The following is a 22,705-nucleotide window of genomic DNA, read 5'->3' on the forward strand; positions in this document are numbered from 1 at the left end:
TTAAATCACAAATTCGCTAATTCAGTTTTTCAGATGTCTTTGACAAAATAGAAGCACAGTGTGTGCCTATCCTCCTCTCCAGCATGCTTTGAATAAGTCTCCAACTATTTATCCTACGGTGTCAAAAGTCTATGACCATGTTAAATGGGTTCATTCAAGCATCAGAGAATTTCAGTACAACAATAGAAACTGCTGGAGAAACTCAGCAAGTCTCGCAGCACCTGTGGATAGAAAGTAGACTTGATGCTTTGAGTCCAGTGACCCTTCATCAGAACTTGTAGCTAGGAGAAGATGGTATGAATGCTGAAGACAAGGTTGGGGGGAGGAATAAAAGAGTGGGAGGATAGGTGGAAATGAAACCCAAAGGGAGAGAAAGACAGTTAGGAAAACCAAGGGATGAAAATGGGTTGGCTGTGCTGAAAATAGCCCACATGGTGTGAAGGCTTGGGGTTTGTGGCTGGGTAAAGGACATGTTAGAAGGTATTTCTGCCTGGGCGCCCTGCAGCTTTCAGGACTCAACATCAAGTTCAATATCTTTTAGGCCTGAACACCTTCTTCCATGTCCTTTACCCACCCCTCACCCAGGCTTTGTCATCACTTGGGCTGCTTTCAGTACAGCCAACCCATTTTCTCCTGCTAACAGTCTCCATTATCAGCTTTTCTCCTTCCCTTGTTTACATCCCTTTGTCTGCCCAACTGTCTTTCTCTATGGGCTCTGTCTCCATCTGTACTCTCCCTTACCCACACCTGCTGCACCCCCTGTCTTTAACATACATGCCACATTATCCTAGCTACTACTAGTTATGATGAAGGATCACAGGACCCAAAATGATGACTTTACTTTCTCTCCACAGATGCTGGCAGACTTGCTAAGATTTTCCAGCAATTTATGTTTTTGTCCCAGATTTCCAGCAGCTGCAGTTCTTAGTTTTATTTTGGATAATTTGAATAGATTGTTATTAACTTAACAGAACCAAATTAGCCAAGGAGGATCTCAATGTTGCATCCATCAGGAGCAACTAATATCCCTTCCTAATTTCAATTCAAATCTTCAAAGACCATTTACAAGTACTTTGTTTTAAAGATGGGCAGTGTGAGAGTACTCATTTGTGCTGTTTAATACTTACATAGAAATGTTGTGGCCAGCATTTATACTCTGTTGGAGTCTCCTCCCATTACTTCTCATTTAACTCAACCATCACAATCTTCAATTTTGTTCTCCCTCATACGCTTATTAGATTTCCTTTAAACGGATCTGTAACATTCACCGCAGTTATACTCTGGTAAAAAGTTACAAAAATGCCTCTGGGCATTTCAAAATAGGAAGGTTAAAAAAAAATTAAATCATGTGAGGAAGATGCTCGAGACACCATTGAGTGGGTGTATTTATTAAAGACAGACTATGGGAACAATGTCTTTAATGTGCCATTCATGTCTGCAGAGTTAGGAGATTAACAGGCTTTCAGATCTTGGCATTAATTAAAAGTGATCTCAAGCACTCAAGTATTAACTCCTTCAGTGAGGAGGTGAATGAGAGCACAACAGCTGGATTCCATTCAGTGAACACACAACTAGAGTGCAATTTTTGCATTTGGATCTTCTTGGTTTGTGCAAGGTTCCTGGGAAACCATCACAACTTTGAGAGTATAAGATAGTCCAGATGTTTTAGCTGACCAAAAACCTCTGGGTGGATAATAGACAGTCCCAGCATGTGTGTCTTTGGTATGAATCTGACATTTAGCATCTGTTTGGAAGTGAAAATCACTGGGCCTTCTTCAGTCTTCCAATAAGGAGTCATTACAGTTGTCAGTGGCTCCATTAGTTGCTTGCACAGAACTGTGTCACACTTATCAGCTGGTCCCATGCTTTGTAAACATGAGCTAATGCCAGGCAAGTGCAAATATCTGCTTTGACAGAGGGTAAACTGAAATGACATGATGCTGCCTCTTCACTTCGTTGCTCACCCTCTGAGGTCTCAAGTGATTATTCTGCCCTTGTTCTGTCTACATCTGCTACTTATCCCATAGTAGAGAAGAGGGATGTTGGGGATCAGCCCTTTCCACTAATTTCTTCTGCCAATTATGCATTTGTCACAGATGTGCCATCGATACCACTGCCTATGAGGTTTGGTAAGCATGTTCCGAAACCACAGATTTTTAATTCATAATAGGGTGAAGAGATATGGATGGTGGACAGGAAAATGGAGTTAAGTTTGAGATGAGATCAGCCATGGTTGTATTGAATGATCTAAAAGGTTTGAGGGGCTGAATTGCCAAGTCCTGCTCCTAGCTTTTATGGGTTTTGGAGTCTACACCTGCTGCACTGTCAGTAACTGAAACACTGACAATTCTGCAATCATGTTCAGTTAACCATACTACAACTCCTAACTTCATCTGAAACCTCCAGTCTCAACATCCTCAGGTGGGGTTTGCTGACCTCATCTTGTGCATTGAATAAAAAAAAATATATCTGTGCCATTTTTTGCCTACAGGTGCATTTTCAGGGAGGCAGAGCCGATCTTCCTGCAGCAATTCTTTGAAAGTAACTGCTGAATACACTCCTTTCCTCAAAATGATGACTTATTGTTCCCATTTGATGACCGTATTCTACCGAAGTAGATGAAATCATTCACTTTCTACATCTCATTTTTTTTTGTATTCCAGTATTTCTACCAAACTTTGTCTTTTTCCAATAGAGCAATAGGCTAAAGATGACTTTCTCACACTAAAAGCTTAAGCTTTCAAAGTGTCTCTGAGTTTGATGCATCCTAATGGACAAGTAAGATATTACCTGCATGGTCCCAGTTAAAAAAAAAGAGATCTGATCAATACCAATGCCGATATTTGTAAAGATATGGTAAAAGATCTTTGAATGCAAGAGAGTGTTGAAGTAAGAATGCATTCTTGCCTTACTAATCTCCTGTGTATGACTTAGTTGGCATTGTTCCCATTCACATCAAGTCCCAAGATCTGAGAACCAGAATCTAAGTTGATGTTCCAATGCAGTACTGAGGGAATGCTGCTTTGTTAGAGGTTGTGTCTTTTGGTGACATTTTAAGTCAAGTCAAGTTGTCATACAAGCTCCTTTGGAAAAAGGGCAGAAGATTCTGCATAGTAACTGTGCTAACATTCACTGCTCAACATCACGAAAAACACGATCTAGTCATTATCACTTTTTTTTCTGGGAGCTTGTTGTGCACATATAGGCTGCCACGTTCCCTGCATTACAACAGTGACTACATTTGCAAAATATTTTATTGGCTGTGAAGGATTTTTGGACATCTTGATGCCAAGAAAGTTTCGACATAAAAGCCAATCTGTCTTTCTTGCTTGTAGTTTCTCAGATTACTTCTCTGATTCTTGCTGAATTAGTCTCACATGGTTATTAGATTTGCCATAGGGTGCTACAGTCAACAGTTTGCTGGTAACAATTAAACTTGCAATGAAGTTCAGGCAATAGGCAGAGAGATTTCACACAATGGTAAAGCCTTATTCCTCCGAGCTGCTTAGTTAGGATTGGCTGAAGCTGAGTTACTGGAACATATTCCGAAGCTAACGAGACGAGGTTAGTATTACACAAGTTATTTTAAAATGAAAGAACCAGCAACTAAATGTGACAGTTATAGACTAAGAATTTTCTTTCCACCCAGAAGAGGTCCTTTCTTGCATTTTATTTCAATGGCTCAGAAGCTCTTCCAATATATTCCAAAACATCCGAACTATAAAGGAAAACTGAATGGATCAGCCAATGTCAGCTTAATCTAAATTGAGTTTGAGCTCTGATTAGACGATGAGCAAGTTCTTCATATAACCGGAGGAAAGTGAAAAGCAGTTAGACTGTGAATCTGAGATAATAGGAACTGCCGATGCAGGACAATCTGAGATAACTAGGTGTAGAGCTGGATGAACACAGCAGGCCAAGCAGCATCAGAGGTGCAGGAAAGCTGACGTCAGAATGATTTTTCGCAGTTGAAACGTTCACAAACAGTTTAGTGTCTGGCTTTCCTTAGTGGAAGTACATAACTTTTTCAACTATTTGGTGCAAATTTGCAGTATTGCGAACATTTTCAATCAGTCGTTTAAATCGTTCTGCGATCCTGCGATTTAAGAAACGTAGGCAACAAATATTAACTAAAACTTTTTTATTCATGGTGGTATTTTGTAATGTGTGCGAACTAACATAAGTTAAAAATAAAAGAGCAAAAATTCCCCCACCATCCCTCCCCCACCCCACAATTTAAAATTAAATGGATCATTACTTAATTTTAAGAGTTTTAAATTCATGTCTATTAATTTTCCTACCCATTTCCCATCGTTTTGTGTGCTCGGATTACAGTTCCTTCCTTTCGGCATTCTGTCCCAATCTCGTCACTACTTTAGGCAACAGATGAGATTCTCTTCAAGGCGACTTCGTTCCTATTGCAACCAGGCACGCGGCGTTCCAAAACAACGGAAGGAACGCACCCCTGGCACCAGTAACAAACAAATCAAATAATGGTAAACAAATGCGAGAATAACGAAATTAGAAATAAAATGTAATCAGTTCGATACCAATGTTCCAAAGCTCTCTCTCCACGGTCTGTCGTTCTCAGGCTTGAACGTCGGGTCCAGCTTGAATAGTTTACAGAAACCATAGGAACAGAAGACACACCCTTCAGGGCGAGTTCTATCCAAATCTTACTGTGTTCTGGAGATGTGTATTTGAAAAGAAGCACTCCTTTCTGAACCATCCTCTAGCGGTAACATTTTATCTTACAATCAATTGCTGGTTCAAATGTCGTAATTGAAGTCAGCTGGAACAATTATGTCCAGTGCTCTTGTATTCTGAATTATTTCACTCAGATATTGAGTAGTTTATTTGCACCTCTCTGGTGCTTTAGAAAATCATCAGCAGATGTCCTATGCTGATGATGGTCATTGTTAGAGCAGGATTGTTATGATGTACCACATATGATGTACTATTCAATGTCTAAAAATAAGATATTTCTTGTCCGGTCTTAAGTCTAGTTTTTGTGAAAGTGCTACTGGTCCTGCAGTACAGGGAAATTCTGTCACATGGCTCCCTGAACAGACCCTCAAAGCCATCCGGCAAAATGCCTCATGCCAGAACGTAAAAACATGTACCAAGGTGTAACGCGACTTGTGGAGAGAAAGGTCTTTCTCATCAATCGATCCGACACGTTGGAGTTTCAGTCCCTCTGCATGTTGCCCTCGAGGTAGCTGTGAAGCAGAAAAGACCTTGTTCAACTTCTTTTGGAGTGTGCCTTTGTAAAGAAAATCTGGAGGGAGATTGTATTTTTTTGGCAAAATTCATCTTAATTGCTATTGCAGATTCTGCAATTTTCAGTTTGAAAAAATACAGTGCTCACAGTTAGCAGCAATATGGGGCGTACCAAGCAATTATGGCACTTGAAAAGCCTTCATCCAAGTATGAGAGGAACAAAAACAAAGTTGCTGGAAAGGCTCAGCAGGCCTGGCAGCATCTGTGGAGGAGAAAACAGAGTTAATGTTTTGGGTCCGGTGACCCTTCCTGACCTTTTCCAGCAACTTTCTTTTTGTTCCTGATTTACAGCATCCGCAGTTCTTACGGTTTTCATCCAAGTATTTTTGCTACTGTTTATAAATATGTCAGCTATTGCAATCAACGTTTGGAACATCAGGGCATTGGGAAAATTTATCGTGAAAATCAGGAGGCAAAGAGAATACAGTAGATATAAATCAGAGACTGACAAAACAGCAATGTTCCACGTTGCTTTAATGAGTCATGGCACCTTTAATCAGATTCTGTCGCATTTTAACGTAACATTAAAGGTATCACGCGTAACATTTTGATCTATTCGAAACAAGCAACTGGTGCGGCAGTTCAAGGCAGCAAAAGAGTTGCGAGAAAGTCAATCATTAATCCTTTAGGTTCTTCAGATCGTATAATAAGCTGAAAGCAAAGACCAACATGTGACAATATACATGCTACATTCAAAGTTGAAATCATGCTTTAATAATCTTATTTCTTTGTGTCTGTACCAATAAGCCACACCATTACGATTAATTTGTTGATTTCTAGAGATTCTTGCATTTTTTCCGGTTATGTCTATCTTTAAATAAAGGTCTTTCTTTCAAAAGCCGCGCCTACACAATTGTGAAAGCAAGAATCACCTTGATTACAGCAACGTCGTCCGAACACCACGGGCCAATGTTTAGGTCATTAAACCTAGTACGTAAAACTAAAACCATTAACAGGTTGACTCTAAAAGTACTTAAAAAATAGATTGTTCATGTTGATGTATAGTACATAAACTTTAATAATTAAATAATTAATGTTACAATGCAGTTTTGTTGTTCTATTTGGTTGGAATCTGGGATTGTGTTAATATTCGTGTGTTAAAATAGTCATACTGCAAATTGTTTGCGTCGAATAAGAGGGAGTCTTCTTTCCTTTCAATGAATAACACACCTGTGTAGCCTAAATTCTCCATGCCCAGTTGCATGTGTATTTTGCTTACTGTTGCAAAATTTCTCTGCTCCCAGTTTGTTCTTTTTATAAAGATGCTTCATTTTCTTTTACGGTTCATGCTTAAAGGGTTGCGGCAGTACACATTTGGATTACTGAGAAGAATTGGATTTTTTTTAAACAGGTCACTTAGAGGTCAGTGGGAATTGTTAAAATTAAAAGAATTAAATTTATGTTGTGATCAATGCATTAGAGGACATAAAGCGAAACAATGCACTCCTTCAGTCTCGATTGTGACATAAATTGGGGGTTGATGGGATAACTCAAAGCCAAAAAAAGTCTAATTGAAGTGGAGTAATGATAATAGAAAAGAGTTAATGGAAAGACACCAAATTTCTTGTGCCTTGAAATAAAGCTTACATTTTGACAGAAGCAAATTTGTGCAGCAACCTGGAATAGACTTTTTTTAAAGGAATTGTCTACTGCACAACTGCACAGCATGTGCAGTTAGATATTAGATCAAAATCTAGGAAATCTGAATTTCAGAAACTAGTGTTCAGAAAGTTCAAATTTGAGTGAAAAGAGCCAGAGTAACAAGTAGAAACAGAAGAAGATGAGGTTTGACTGTTACAGATGTAGTTGGATAAGATGAATTTAGAGTTAGAATTTCAGAGAAAGAACCAGTGGGCAGTTGCTTAACTTTGTGCAGGCACTCCCAAAGTTTCATGACAAGGATGTAGAAGCATTTTTAAATTTCTTTTCAAAAGACAGCCAGACAGTAAGGTGGCCAAAAGTGGACATTTCTAGTTAGCCTGCTTTGCACAAGCAGAGCTTTTGAAAGAAGCTTCTAATGATTGTGAAATGGCAAATGTAGTTATTCTTGGTGCATATGAGTGGTCCCTGATGTTTAAATACAGAAATTTCAGAATCTTCAGAATGCAACCTTGACAGACTTCTATAGAATTTTGAAAGAGTTGACCAAATTACCTTTGATTTAGACGTAGACACCACAAACGAGAACTATCATAATTCTCTGAGAGGAATTTTAAAATTCAGTCCTTTTATGAGAAATAATCCACACAGAGACCCTGATTACAACAACCAGGCGGGTAAAATGGCTTATGATTGTGTTTGTTCACAAAATCACTTTTTCTATTACCCTCACAAATCTGAGAATAGAAAATGGGAGGATGAAAGGAAGGCAAGTAGTCAAGGACATGACGGAGCAGTTGAAAATACCCTCGGACCTCCTCCTTAGACCACAGAGGTGATTAGGATGGAACAGCTGTTTAAAAGCCTTAGTCTTTTCGTTGTTACAAGGTTAGTTGCATTCATGCAGCTTGCTAGAAGTTGGACTTACTGGGGTGCTCAAGATTTATGCAGAAAAAACGACCCTTACCATGAGTATAACAGACCAAGTTGTGGCTCTGGGTGCAGTTGTGAAGCCAGATACTAGCAGTATTACTGTGGGTGCAGGGAAAGTGAATTAGTTACCTAAGAGCTACAGGGAATGCTTGTTGAAAAGAAAAGCAGCTCCTTATCAAATGAGATAGGTAAACACATTATTATACTTTGGGAATGATTTGCCAGCGGTAACATAGTAGCTTCTTCAATAAAAACAGAAAGCAGTTGCAGGAAAAGATTCCAGGATTTTTGCCTTCATGTATACTGACCTGAACAATGGCTAAACAAATTTAAATGTTGGAAGCCAATTTGGCGCAACGGGTGTTAGGCTTTCTGAAACTTTGGGGATTTGAATAATCTGAAAAAAATGTTTATAAGTCTTCTTCGATCAAGGTTCAGCAAGTCAATCCAGAGTTAAGAAGCATATTCAGCACAAACCAAAATTTAAGCAGAGGCATTTCCAGAATACTAGAATATTAAAAATATGATTCTAATTTGGAAATAGAGACATTCTCACAGACCTGTGAATGAAGATAGATGGTTCACTAGATAGTGATGCTGCTCAAATATCATCAGGAGATATTAAGGATAGCCAATTAAATTCCGAAATAAGACATGTAAGGATCCAGAAAAACCAAACCTGAATAAGATGACATTTCCCTTGCCAGGACTTCAAAAGAACTTTTTTTTTTAAAAAATGTGTCATAATAGCTAGATTGTAGGAAAACCACAGCTGAAAAGAAACCAGCAAAACTAATTTCCTCTCTGAGGAAGCGTCTAGGCCCAAAATGTCAGCTTTTGTGCTCCTGAGATGCTGCTTGGCCTGCTGTGTTCATCCAGCTTCACACTTTGTTATCTTGGATTCTCCAGCATCTGCAGTTCCCATTATCTCAGACTAATTCCTGTACTGTTTTTTGGGTAATCAATCTTTGGGGTGCTGGTAAACTGTGAGTGTCTTCTACTGAAAACAGGAGTGAGAAACCAGTATATCTGTACTTTTATGGTTTGACTGCTTTGTTTCCAGATGCTAATTCCTTGAGAACAATTTCTGCCAAGCTAATGATGGAGAAGTTAACAGAGTTCTTCATTCAAAATGGATTAACAATTAAGATCTGGCTGAATTGACATTCCAATTATATGTCGAAAAAGTTCTCAAGACAATTATGAGCAGTCTGGATCTAACACAGTTAAGTCCTTAGTGTACAACCCACACACACACACACACACGGGGTTTTAGAACTGTACGGTCAAACCCCCAAAACAATGTTTAAGGTATAATGTTAATGTTACCTGTTCCCAATTTGTATGGAACCATAATTATACAAATGAAAAGGAACCTCAGTCATGTGGATCCTCAGGCAAGTGAAGCAATGACAAGATCTGACAGATTTAAAGTAATTGTCGCAAAGTCTAAAGGGGAATAAAACCTACAGACTTGTTAGGATCTGAAATGCACACCCTGAAACAGTGGTGGAAGCAAATCCCTTTAGCACTTCTAAGAGATAACCGGACATGTGCTGGATTAATTTTCAGGTTTACTGGCAGAAGAACTGGTGTGTCTAAATTGAAGTTATTTCAAAAATTGACAAAGACATATCAGACCATATGACCTACTTCTGTCCTGTAAGAGCTATCATTCTATTTGTAAATAGTGCCCAGTAAAAATGCAACAAGCTGTTGCATAATTGCGATTTTGCATAATTTATAGAGGCTACTTTTGTAATATATATATATCGCCAGAAGTGTCCTTACACACAAAATCGAATGATTTTCCCACCACCAAATCACTGACAATTTTTCCAACTACTAACCACCACCAATAAGTCACCTGTACAACCAATCTGATATTTACATGCAAAGCCTATCACGAACAATGCAAACCATCAGAAGTGAGGGAATGGTAGGGAGAACAGGAAGGGGGAAATACAGCACTGAAGCCCTCAGGGTACCACCTGTTTCTAAAGGCATTGGGAACATTGGTGGACACTATGTGCTCTGTCTCCAATGGCACCCAGGCAAAAATATAAACAGAGGCCCTTTATTATGTTTTCCTAATCAACTGTTCAGAGATGTTAATGACACACCTGTGGAGCAGGTGGGACTTGAACCCAGGCCTCCTGGTGCAAAAGTAGAGAAATTAGCACTGTGTTATGAGAGCACATCTGACAAACTCTTTAGATATTTTCTAATCAACCTTTTCAGCAATGATTTTACACACCTCTGAAACAAGTGGAACGTGAGCTGTGGCCTCTTGGTTCAGAGATAGGGACATTACCATTGCACCACAACTGCCATGTAGTTAATTAAATATATACAAGCAAAGCCCATTATGGGCAATACATACACTCAAAAGTGAAGATGGGAGGTAGGGAGAAAGGGAAGAGACAAAACCAAAATGGAGGTGGAGAGGGAAATAAAGCACAGTATCCCGCCAAGGTGCCCACCTCTCTTTAAAAGCAACAGATTCTTTATTTTTCAAAGAAGCTCTTTATTGTTTTATCTGCAATTTAATACATGTTAATAATTAAGTAAATATTTTATCCTTGGCATTCCCATGAAATATTTTGAATACATGAATCAAGGGTAGTTCGCCCTTGATTCAAATTTGTTCAATTCTAAATGTTTAATTCTCATTTTCATCACTGAATTCCCATTTTGCTCCATTTGTGTTGATTAATTCAAATTACTGACTAATTTCAAGCATGATTGTAAAATATTGTGTCCTGATGATAGGTCACTAATCTCTACAGAGAATGCTGTCTGACCAACTACATAATTGCCAACATTTACTGTTTTAATAGTTGAATTATCAGCAGATTGCATAATCATTTTCTGTAGTTTGTTTTCGCTGCAGTTTTTCATCAGCCATGTATTTTGAATTTTTAAAAAGTTATGTATCTTTTATTCGTCTCAACAGAAATAGCAGATATTAACATTCCTGGAACATCTAAACCCCAATGCTTATCTCACCAACATACTACCCTTTAGTGAAAATGAGCAGAAGGATCAACTGTGCGCTGAAATCATAGGTATTTTCCACTATATGGGTTGCACTACATTTCAGGAATATTTAAACACTACTATAAAATTTTCTATTTTCTTGATGCTACAAATTCAGAACAAAATGAAGCATTTGGTGAAATACATATATTTTTGCGTAAAATGTGGAATTAACTTCTGAACATAGCTAAACAAACTTCTAAACATTTGCAGTACTTTTGGATAAACATGTGCTGGCATCAAAATAAACAAATGAGATTCATTAGGAATAATATTAATCACATACTTTTTTTTAAATTATAAAGACCTTGAATATTGATGAACAGCGGGACTTGCTGTTTATGTTTCGCTTTGTCTTCCATTTCCAGGGTCGACACAAGAAAGCCAACCTTCAAATGATGACAACAGCTTATGCTACAGGAGGAATATGGCAAAACATCTCTGATGTCCAGGGTGTTGCCATGGAAAAAAACAAGGAGCTCAGGTTCCCTCGTCGCCCAGGTAATTCAGAAAAGGTACAAGACTTGAACTCATTTGTTTGCAGAGAATTGATCCCTGAAATTAACAAATGTTGCTTTCAACAAGACGTCATACGTTTGACATATGGCTTTGTACCTGCCACCGAAATCCAGATATAACGTTCTCTCCACCATTATGACTACTGAATCAACTTTCCCCACTCTGTTAGATTAGAGAATAAAACGCTTTGAGATAGGCGAGGTGAGGGGCATAGATCGCCAGGCAGCGAAAGCCAAAATGAAAACATTTTCTTTCCTGCATGTGTATTGGGGTGCTTCTGGCGGATGCCTCCTCTCCAATAAGTGCGATAGGTGTAACGAATGTACAAGAGATTGCCGTCAGCAACGAAGCAACCATCTCCCTCTCTTTTCCGAGCTCTGACCGTTTCTAACGGAACTCCGCGCGTTGCCGGAAACTGGATTGCGGCACTTCCGGCAGAAGTTTCTGGTGACACTACTGGTGCTTCGCCTCTGCTTGGGGCAAGGGGGTGGGGGGTGCCGGTAGTGACCGTCCCCGGCTGCTGCCGCCACGAGGGTAGGAAAACACTCCCGTTCGCCTTTGTGTTCGACAGCGCCGCGTTTAACCTCGTTTCTTGTCCCACTTGTTTGGTAATGACTTCTAGAACGTTCTGGGCAAGAAGCCGGTTCATGTTTTTGCCCGGAGTGGCCCGTCTCCCCCACGCTGCCGAGTAACCATGGAGGGAAGGGAGTGTGCGGCCGCAGCCAGTGGTTCTGCCCCTCGAAAGGCTGAAGTCAGAGAGAGTAGCAGTAACAGCAGGGAAACTTGTGACTTGAAACAGGTAGGTAGGAGGTCCTTTGTGCTTTCTCGAACTTTTTGTTTTAAATTTTGAGACTCCTCATTGGTCGAGCCTCCATCTCCAACCCTGCTGTTCACCTGGATGTAGCCCTCGTCAGTTATTGACACCACCCCTCCCTTATCCACAATCCCGGAGGATCCCGGTTACTTCTCCAAGGACACAAAGCACAGAAGGCCCTCGAAATGACCATTTGCCAGTTGCTCCCGGTAGTTTAGAAACCAGGGGATGCGTTGAAAGTTTTAGCGATAGGAATGGTGCGGGTGTGTTGCTTTGAGTTGCAACTTTTGAAATGCAATTTATGGTCATGGAAATGCTGCCTTTGAGGATGTTGTACTCAAATGAAAGATGACATCAAAAGGAAGTTCCATGAAGACTTGAGGAAAATCAACTTGCAGGGCTGTGGGGGATAGAGTAGGGAAATTATAGTCGCTCAGAGATCCAACATGATTTTGATAGACTGCCTTGCTCCTGTGCCGTGATAACTGAGATCTGATCTGATCTTTCTTTCTTGGTCCCCAGTTTTGTAATTCCTAATCGCACAAAATTCTCTAAGGTAGTGTGGAGCTGGAGGAACACAGTATGGAACTGGAGGAACACAGCAGGCCAGGCAGCATCAAGTAGGAAAGCTGATGTTTTGGGTCAGGACCCTTCTTCAGAAAATTCTGTCCTGCCATGTTCCTCCAGTTCCATACTGTGTTCCTCCAGCTCCACACTACCTTAGAGAATTTTGTGCGATTGGGAATTACAAAACTGGAGACCAAGAAAGAAAGATCAGATCAGATCTCAGTTATCACGGCACAGGAGCAAGGCAGTCTATCAAAATCATGTTGGATCTCTGAGCGACTATAATTTCCCTACTCTATCCCCCACAGCCCTGCAAGTTGATAACACAGTATGGAACTGGAGGAACACGGCAGGCCAGGCAGCATCAAGTAGGAAAGCTGATGTTTTGGGTCAGGACCCTTCTTCAGAAAATTCTGGCCTGCCGTGTTCCTCCAGTTCCATACTGTGTTATCTCTGATTTCAGCATCGGCAGTTGTAACCAGCACAAAATCTTCTGCCCCCTTTTGAAGATCCACAATTACGGCCACCCACGTACAGTTATTGTTTCATCTGGTTTTTACTCCACTCATCTGATTCCTTGTTTTCACAGCTCATATTCCAGTTTATCCTTTTGTCTGACCTTCTGATGTCTGTATTTGTGACTCTTGATGCTCGCAGCCACTTGCAGTTTCCACTAATGGAGAATAATGCAACTAAGCACCCGCCTATCCAGTTCTGAGGGACAAGTTGAGGGGGCTAGAGGGCTTGTGGGGCCTCCATTCAAACAAGAAGTAATCTGTCCCTATTCACCAACACTTCTCTCTGCCTGCCTGCACTCGTCAATTTTGTACTAGTTTCCCTCAATTTCACTGACTTGTCCTAAGTAAAATGAGTATTCATACATGAGAATGGCCCCTATCTGTCTTTTCATGGGATATGTGGCATATTCTTTATTATAGTACAATTAGGGAGCCCCTCCAGCAGATCTATTTCTGTGTATTGATGGTGCAATTGGTATTTCCTACTGTTGAATTTTTCAGCTCTAGGCAATCAACCTTGTTTCGTGTTTCCACCATTCCCTGCCCTTCAGCTCCCAGTGTTCCTTAACTACTTTGTTTTGTTTCAGGTGATAGGCTACCAAACAGTTCCTATTGTGCTCTCTCAGACTCTAACTGTCAACGTGACTACACTCCCTACAATCCTGCTTCCTTTCTTGTATCTTCTGTGCTGCTGCTTGCCTGTTCTGATTATGCCACCTCTGAACCATTACTTCCTCTATTGTGGGATTTCCCTTCATTCTGGTTGTTAGGATCTTAAACAGTATCTGTCTGTTTCCTCTCAGCCATTCCAGTACTACAGCAGGACTCCTCTTAACTCCAGCCTGCCCATTCAACAGATTTATCTGCAATTTCTGCTCCTTGTAATGTCAGCAAATGCTTCCCTTTTTCCAGTCCAGAGGTTCACTTTGCATTCTGCCTCCCCCTTCCCATGGCACGTTCTGTTAAAAACATAGGGGATGTAACATCTGCCTCTTCCACCCTTCACATTATAGATACCAAAAACATTCTGCCAGTGGAACAGTGATTTATTCTTTCAGATGTTTAACCTACATTTTGTGCATTTGATAAAATACCTCTTACATTTGGTAAACCAAATACAGATTAGGTGACTTTTTGAGGAATGCAATCTTTCAGTTTAGAAATGAGACTCTGAACTTAGCATCACCTGTCGCTTTAATTCTGCAGTCCATGCTGTTCCAGTGAAGCTCAATGAAAGCTTGGAGAAAAGTGTTGTATCTTTCAACAATGCACTTTACCACCTCCTAGATTTTAAAATTGATCTCAAGAATTTTAGATGATGACAATTGCCTCCAATACAAGCAAGGCTAACAGTTGTTGTGCTGATCAACTTTGGGAAGAACTGTGAATGTTGCCTGCTTGAACTGTTACAAATGTAAGTACACTTGCAGTGTTGTTAGAAAGGGAATTCCAACATTTTGACTGAGCAATAGAACTGAAATGGTATATATTCCAGTCAGGATGGGGCATGGATTGGATGGGAAATTGCAGATAATAGTGTTCCCATATATTTGCTGCCATTATCTGGGTTAAGGTTATTGTTAGAGGTTATTTGGGGCGGCACGGTGGCTCAGTGGTTAACACTGCAGCCTCACAACGCCAGGGACCCAAGTTCAATTCCAGCCGTGGGTGACTGTGCGGAGTTTGCACATTCTCCTCATGTCTGCGTGGGTTTCCTCTGGGTGCTCCGGTTTCCTTCCACAGTCCAAAGATGTGCAGTTTAGGTGGATCGGCCGTGCTAAATAGCCTGTAGTGTTCAGGGGTTTGTGGATTATAGGGGAATGGGTCTGGGTGGGTTGCTGCAGGGGGCGGTGTGGACATGTTGGGCCGAAGGACCTGTTTTCACACTGTAAAAAAAATAAAAAAAAACAGGTTGAGAGTTTGGGATGTGCTGTCAAAGGAATTTTGGCAACTGCTGTTGTGCATCTTATAAATGGGATACATTGCATCAGAAGCAGACAAAGTGAATGTTTAAGGTTGTGTATGGGATGGCAGTCAAATGGCGTTCTTTCTGATAGATAGAGTTAAGTTCCTTGCATGTTATTGGAGCTGTGCTTATCCAAGCATCTGGCATCTGGCATCTGACATCTGGATTGTGCCTTTATAAATAGTAGATGTACTGGGAAGTAAAATGTTAAATTACCTGCCAGACAATCCCTAATTTGCATCTGCTTTTTTAGCACTGGTTTTGCTGTGTCTGGCTCACTTAAGTTTCTGGACAATTGTAATGCCTACAGGATGTTGATGGCAGATGGGTGACTCGATGTTAGAAATGCTTTTGAGCGTCGAGAGGAGAATGCTAGTATTTTTTTCCTCGGACTTGCAATCGCTTGGATTTTGTGTTGTAATAAATATTAATTTCCACTTAGCCTAAGTCAAAATATTACTCAGGACTTGCAAGCTATGGATGTGGACTGCTTCAGTTTTGAGTTGTAATTGGAACATACAGTACACAGTTGTCAGTGAACATTCCAGCTGGCGACATTTTATAAGAGGTGGGGGAGGCTCTTGTGCCTCAGTGGTACTCTGGATTGGACAGTCCAAGTTCAAGTCTTATCAACTCCAAACAGGAAAGAATGAACTTCTACAGCAGTGTTCTGAGGATGACTTGATTGGCCTTGAATAGCTATGACCACCTTTGTGCAGTTATGTTTCCGAGCGTCAGATGATAACACCCCCACCCAATTTTTAAAAAAATCATTCATGAGGCAAGGTCGTTGCTGGCTGTGCAAGCATTTGTTGCCCATCCCTAATTGCCCAGAGGGCAGTTACGAATTAACGACATTGCTCTGGCTCTGCAGACTCACATAGGCCAGACCAGGAAAGGATGGTAGTTTAAGAGATGATAAAGTGCAGAGCTGAATGAACACAGCAGGCCAAGCAGCATCTTCGGAGCACAAAAGCTGACAATTCAGGCCTAGACCCTTCATCAGAAGGAACATAAGTGAACTAGATGGGTTTTTCCTGATAATCTGCACTGATTTCACAGGTTATTGTTGGACACTTATTTCCAGAATTTTATTGAACTCAATCCGCCATGGCAGGATTTGAACCCAGGTCCTCAGAACATTGCCTAGGTCTGTGGATTTACAGTCCAGCGATAATGCCACTAGGCCATCATCATCATAACGAATTTCCACTGACTTTAGCTTTGCCATACTTAGTCAAAAACTACTTTCATGAAGACAGTCATTCTAACCTATCATGAATTCACCCCATTTGCCCGTTTTTGAACTGGGGTGTAATCAGATCAGAAGCTGATTGCTAACCGTACCCAAACATCCAGCAACCAGTTTTTGCTGTAGACAATGCACTGCCACTTAACACATTTGAAGATATTTTTATTGCTTGTCGATAGGGAGAATAGACTGGTTTGGTCGTAATTGACTGAATTGGATTTGTTCTAGTGTTTGCAAATAGGGTGTACCTTGGAGATTTTCCCAAACCATTGGCTAAAATTTAATCAGTGATAATGGGAACTGCAGATGCTGGAGAATCCAAGATAATAAAATGTGAGGCTGGATGAACACAGCAGGCCCAGCAGCATCTCAGGAGCACAAAAGCTGACGTTTCGGGCCTGGACCCTTCATCAGAGAGCTCTCAGATGAAGGGTCCAGGCCCGAAACGTCAGCTTTTGTGCTCCTGAGATGCTGCTGGGCCTGCTGTGTTTATCCAGCCTCACATTTTATTATCTTGGCTAAAATTTAATGTAGCTTTACTGGAATAATTGGCTTGGAGTACAACTCTTCATGATTACAGATGGGATTTGTCAAGCCCATTGCGTTTGCTTTCCCATACTTCCACCAGTTTCTTGATATCCTGTGGAATGAATCAAATTGGTTGAAGACTGGTACCTCAGGCTGAAGCTAAGATGGACTCTACTGGCTGAAATGCTGCATGTTGCCCTCCGTTGTAGCATGGCTAGCTTTGCACTTCATTTTTATCTATACCTGTGTTTCTCTAGGCATTCAATCCTGCTGTCCTCATTTATTCAGATTTGAATTTCAGTCTTGATGGCAATGGTAATACGAAGATTCAAATGTACAGGACATAACTCAAAGGAACTTCTGCAAGAGTGTTCTGAGGATGGGTTGATTGACCTTGAACAACTACAACTGCAGTTGTCTTTCTGGAAGTGTCACTTGACTGGAAATGTTAACTCTGCTTTCTCAGATGCTGCTAGACCTGCTGAGATTTTCCAACAATTTCAATTTATGTTTCTAATATCTTTTACTTAACCATTGTACAACAGTGAAATGTTCCGATCACAGAAGACACAAGAGAAAGTACCTTGATTTATATAATACCTTTCATGATCTCAAGATGCATCAAAGTACTTCACTACTAACAAATTACCTTGAACTATGATTACTGTTATGCAAGGAAAATGGAAGCTAACTTACTATAGCACTGAAACAAATGATTAGTTAAAGTTTTTTTCTGGTGTTGCTTCAAAAACTGTAACAAAGCTACCTGTCAGCTGTTTTGTACCACATTGATTAAATGTTTTCATTTTTATATAGGAAAACGTTCTTGGAGGTAATGAGGTGAAAAGTACAGCAGTGGTGAAATACTCTGCTGCGCCACCTCCTGCAGCATACGCACGACTTCAAGAGAAAACAGACCTTAAATTGCCTCCTGCAAATTGGCTGCGTGGGATTAGCCAACTTGGACAAATGGATGCAACTTCTCTTGGAACAAGCAAAAAGAGCAAGCCATTTTCCAGGTGATTTAGTTTAGAATTATAATTGTTCAGGACGATACATTTACCCATGTTTAGTTAGAGTTTCTTACTGCTATATGAATGCATTTTCTTTGTTTATTCTTTTTGTGTCTGCTAAGGCTATTGCATTGCCAATTTCCTGATGGGCTTAATTGTGATAAAAAGGACATAGAATTCTGTCAGTAATAAAATGTTATTACATGGCAATCATGCTGCTCAAATAATGTTTTTGGGTTACTCATATTACAAAGCGAGTAACAAGTCATTTGGTAATCTCTGTGTATAACGACAAAAACCTATACAGAGGTCTCTGATTTATGAAGCCTGACTTACACTCACATGCACTTAAAAACGCAATCCCATACAAGGATGTAATTTAATGTACAAACATTTCCAGTGCTTATGCCGGACTGCTTTATATTGTCCTGACTTGTGTACAAATCAACTTGCAAAAGGACTCGGGAACAGAATCGTTTCCCAACCAAGGACTGCCTGTATGTGTACAGTGCAATGTTGCAAAGGCTTTGCAGGAACATTACAAGACAAAACATGACAGTCACATTAGATGCTATTTGGTTAGATATCTAAAACCTTAGTCAAAGGGATTGGGTTTAAGTGTTTTCAAGGAATCATGTTGGGTGAAGTGGCAAAATATGGCCACCAATGGAGAAGTGACTACTCTAGGATGCTCAAGAGGTTGGAATTTGAGAAGTGCACATAAAGGTTGGGCTGGAGGAGATGGCAGAAATGGAAAGCGACAAGATGGTGGAGATATTGTCAATCAACATGAGAATTTTCAAATCAAGGTATTTCTTAATGAGCTAACTTAATTTGATGATAGGTTCAGTTTGAGAGTCAAGACATGGAAAAAAAATTGTTGATATTGTTTTAAAATTACATTGTTCCTGCATTAGGTCCTTCGGTTTCTGCTACAGTTATGTTCTGATTGTGATGATCAATGTCATCATTATCAACCATCAGTCATAGCTGAACCCAGTTACTTTCTGATGATCATATACCCTGTTTTATCAAGGCTAGGATTGTTAGGGGAAGCAGTGTCAGTGAGGGGAAATCATGGTTCACCTATTTCACGCCAGCTAATTTAAGGGAGCAGTTAAGTTTAATTTATTTTATAACAAAATGCCTTGGTATGCCATTTGGAGTTATTAATAATAAATAATGTAATTATTTAGGAATGAGTAGGGTATTTCTTTCGACAACATTCTCCAAATGTGTACTTCGAGTCCCCTGTCATCAGCTAAATTTGTTCAGCTATTGGTAGTGTACTAGACTGTAAGCTATCCCCTTCTTTGCACAAACAACATGCTCCTTTTGAGGTTACTTATTGAACCATTTGTTGGGTTCAAGCTTCTACAAATAAGGCTGTTTAAAATATTATTTGTAACACTAGCGCTAATCAAATGTAAAAATTGCCTCTTGATGTAGTTCGTGACAAAATGCTGGGAAGGCAAATCCTAATAAAAGAAAAGAGCAAGTTAATGTACAGCATTTCATCAGAATAATTTCTATTTGATATAGACTTTGAAGATTTTTTAATTGTAATTTTATGAAGAAAATTAATCTTAATTTATTTTTCTTTCAGCTTTGGAATGGCATATGACTTCATTGACTGCATTGGGAATGATGTTGATGTTGTTTCTGATTCTGAGGTACTGTATTCTGACTGATATGCATTTAATTAGTTCTTTAAGTAAAGCCATAGTTTGTCTAGCTAGTATATCAATCTTGAAAGTTTTCCAAAAGTTAAGAATGCCTCCTTGTCTTCAAATGCAGCTATATTAAACTCTTCTAATTTAATTGATATCAACAAAAGCTGATTGTCTCTTTGTCCCTGTCAGAAAGAAGTAGCAGCACTGTATATTTGAAGGGGTCAACAATAAATCACGTAGTTGTTAAAACATTTTTATTTGTTTTTTTTTACAGATTATTTTGGTCCATTATGCTGTAAATTTAGGTGTGCGTTGCAGTCATAATTGTAACATAGCAAACGTATTTTGCACTAAGACCAACCTTCTGGTTTAAATTCCGCTTGAATCTTAATGGCACAACGAAACTGTTTTAACACTTGATAGGCATTCTATAAAGTTAAAATTATTATGGTCTGGGAACGTACTACACTAATGTTCATCACAGAACTTTCAAGTAAGCTTGCTATTTAGGTTTTTTTATGATCCCAGACCAAATCTCACAACATGTTATAAATTCGCTAGGGACCAGTAATTTTGTAAATTAACATTTGTGAATCCAGGTGTAAAAACATTCTAAAGTTACCGTGAAGGTCCCACCTTCTCACCCTCGTCCCTTACCTGAGGTGTGATAATCCTCCACCAGTCATCTCCCCTGCAATGAGAGCGTGGTCTTGTGGCCTCTGGGACTATGGCAACCTTATTTTACACTTGTAATGACAATAGTCATAATTTTGATAGACAAAAATGTGTATTAAATATACATGAGAATATCAATGCCACTGTTTTGTATGAGTTGTATTCTTCTGTCCAGATTTAACCTGTTGTAAATATGGATAATGAAGACAAACTATGATTGACTACCCCAGAGGAACACATCAAAAAAACAGACATGGTTTAGAGAGATCCCATGTCTTTGTTCACAATCAACAGTAGGTAGTCATCAAATCTCGTGAAAATCTTACGAGCGATTCCAGTTCTTCATGTATGTAGACCTAGTTTTAGAAATCGTTCAAGCGTTGCTTGGTTGTGGACAGCCTTAATGACTGCTCATGTCTTGGTAGTTTGCTTTCCTTTGGTGAAATATTACTTTCTTGCATCCCTGCAAGTGTAACCTAGCGTCCAAACAAAGGCACAGTTCCAGCTCCTCCTCAAACATATAGCTTCATCAAACTGGTACTCGTCCCTGGGTTTCTCCGAGGTCTAAAGCTTCTCAGCTGCACCTAGTAACATCTGCTTGAGCGCTTTATTCACCTCACTCTTTCACTGAACCTCTAACAGCTTGCAGCCTTTCTGAGCCTTCATAGCTCCCTGATCTTTCCTGAGCCCTGACCTCAGCACCTATATATTTCCCATACCTCCTGGAGTTCTGACTGAACAGTGTTATCAAAGAGCTCTTAAGACTTCTTAATGAGGCCAGATTATACAGTTCCACCTTCTCAGTTGCAGCACTTTTTCTGCATTGAACTTATTCCTTTGCTTTTAATTCTCTCCTTAGCTTACTAACTTTGGTCACCTAGATCAATTCAGGAGTCAATTAAAAACCTCCAGACAAAACCTTCCCTTATTATGGGATAAAATCAGATATAACTAAAGATTACTGACAATGAGTATAAGAAGTGGATTTCATCAAAATTTTACAGGGGGGGGTTCCTGATTTAGTAATGTCCAGTTTTACGAACGCTTGTACTTATGAACACAATCCATTACAGGGGTATAACTTTCAAGATCAAACATATGAACATTTCCTGCACTTACAAATGGTTTAGTCTGTTTGCAATCCAGGGATTGCCTTTATTCCCAATATCTCAATAAATGTAATTTTATTCCCCAAATTTCTTTTCTCATAAAATAGCATTATTCGCACTCGCTTACAATTAATGGGATATTACCGTGCCCTTGGTGTCTTGTTCCAGTGGCTTTTCCAACTGTGAGCTCTGATATTGAATACTAGGGAGCCTTTTTGGCTGCCTTTCTCCTGAGTCTGTCTGATTATTTATTTGTTTTCACATGCACACTTTGCAGTAACTATCAGTGGATAACAATTAGTGTGGGAATTTTTAGCAGATTCCACATCCCCATTTCTACAGTGCTAATCGTAAGCAAAACTGTTTCAAAGCTGTGTGGGTTTTCGGACACTGTTGCTTTGCTTAGATTACCAATGGATATCACCTTCCAGGAAGATTGTGAATCAAGAATAGTGACTCTGTTTTTGGCTCACTGCTGATAACTGGTGATTTATGTGGCAACGCAAGCTATATTTTATCAGTAGCTTCATGTATTTGCATTGTAATATTTCTATCATGCTTGACCACCTGCCCTGCTCTGCCCACCTACAAACTAGTACAGTCCCATCTGGTACCTTCACCTGCCTGGCACCCCCTTTCATCCATCTCCTACCCTATCTCTGCCGTTTTCCTGTAGCTTTCAGAGCTGTTGGCCAGGTTGCTGGCCATTTTAACTTCAGAATATGGTGTTTTTAATGCCGCAAAAGCTGTGTGGTTTACATATCAATCCTCTCCTCTTGATGGCTGGACATTCCTGGATAGGTTTCAGTGTTTCATGATAGTCCAGGAATCTCCAACACTGAACTAATCAAAAGGTAAGTGTGAAGTTTTCAACTAAAAGAAACTATGATTTCAATCCCGACCAGAATTTCTGGGCCAATATGCTTATCAATCAGAAGGGTCTTTTCCTCCCTTGCATTTCATTTTTCATTTGGACCTTGTTAAGAGGAGCTGCTTTAATATTTGTCAATATTGCAATAATTAAGCTTTTCAAGAGCAACGGGTTCTTCTGCCATGTTCTGCATCCTAGTTAACTTTGAATCAGCTGATTAACAGTGAAGGAAAACTGTATTTTGGTAAAATAAAGGGTGAGACTAACCTGTTGTGGTAATCCAGGGATGAATAAAGATGTGGGAATAATTGAGGGCTATAAAAAGAAGGGGATCAAAATACGGGCATCA

General features: G+C 39.8%; 1 protein-coding gene across 3 annotated transcripts in view; it reads left to right on the forward strand.

Moving 5' to 3' along the window:
• The first annotated feature begins 11,804 nt into the window (after positions 1 to 11,804).
• Positions 11,805 to 22,705, forward strand: part of edrf1 (erythroid differentiation regulatory factor 1) — a 62,488-nt gene continuing 51,587 nt past the window's right edge. For all 3 annotated transcript variants that reach the window (XM_048550872.2, XM_059653080.1, XM_048550874.1), the window contains exons 1-3: positions 11,805 to 12,169; positions 17,832 to 18,034; positions 19,635 to 19,701. In XM_048550872.2, coding sequence (XP_048406829.1) covers positions 12,065 to 12,169; positions 17,832 to 18,034; positions 19,635 to 19,701 — 375 coding nt within the window. In that variant the 5' untranslated portion in view covers positions 11,805 to 12,064. The remainder of the gene's footprint in view (positions 12,170 to 17,831; positions 18,035 to 19,634; positions 19,702 to 22,705) is intronic.

This window comes from Stegostoma tigrinum, chromosome 20 (assembly GCF_030684315.1).
Source record: "Stegostoma tigrinum isolate sSteTig4 chromosome 20, sSteTig4.hap1, whole genome shotgun sequence".
In the NCBI taxonomy this organism is placed as follows: domain Eukaryota; kingdom Metazoa; phylum Chordata; class Chondrichthyes; order Orectolobiformes; family Stegostomatidae; genus Stegostoma; species Stegostoma tigrinum.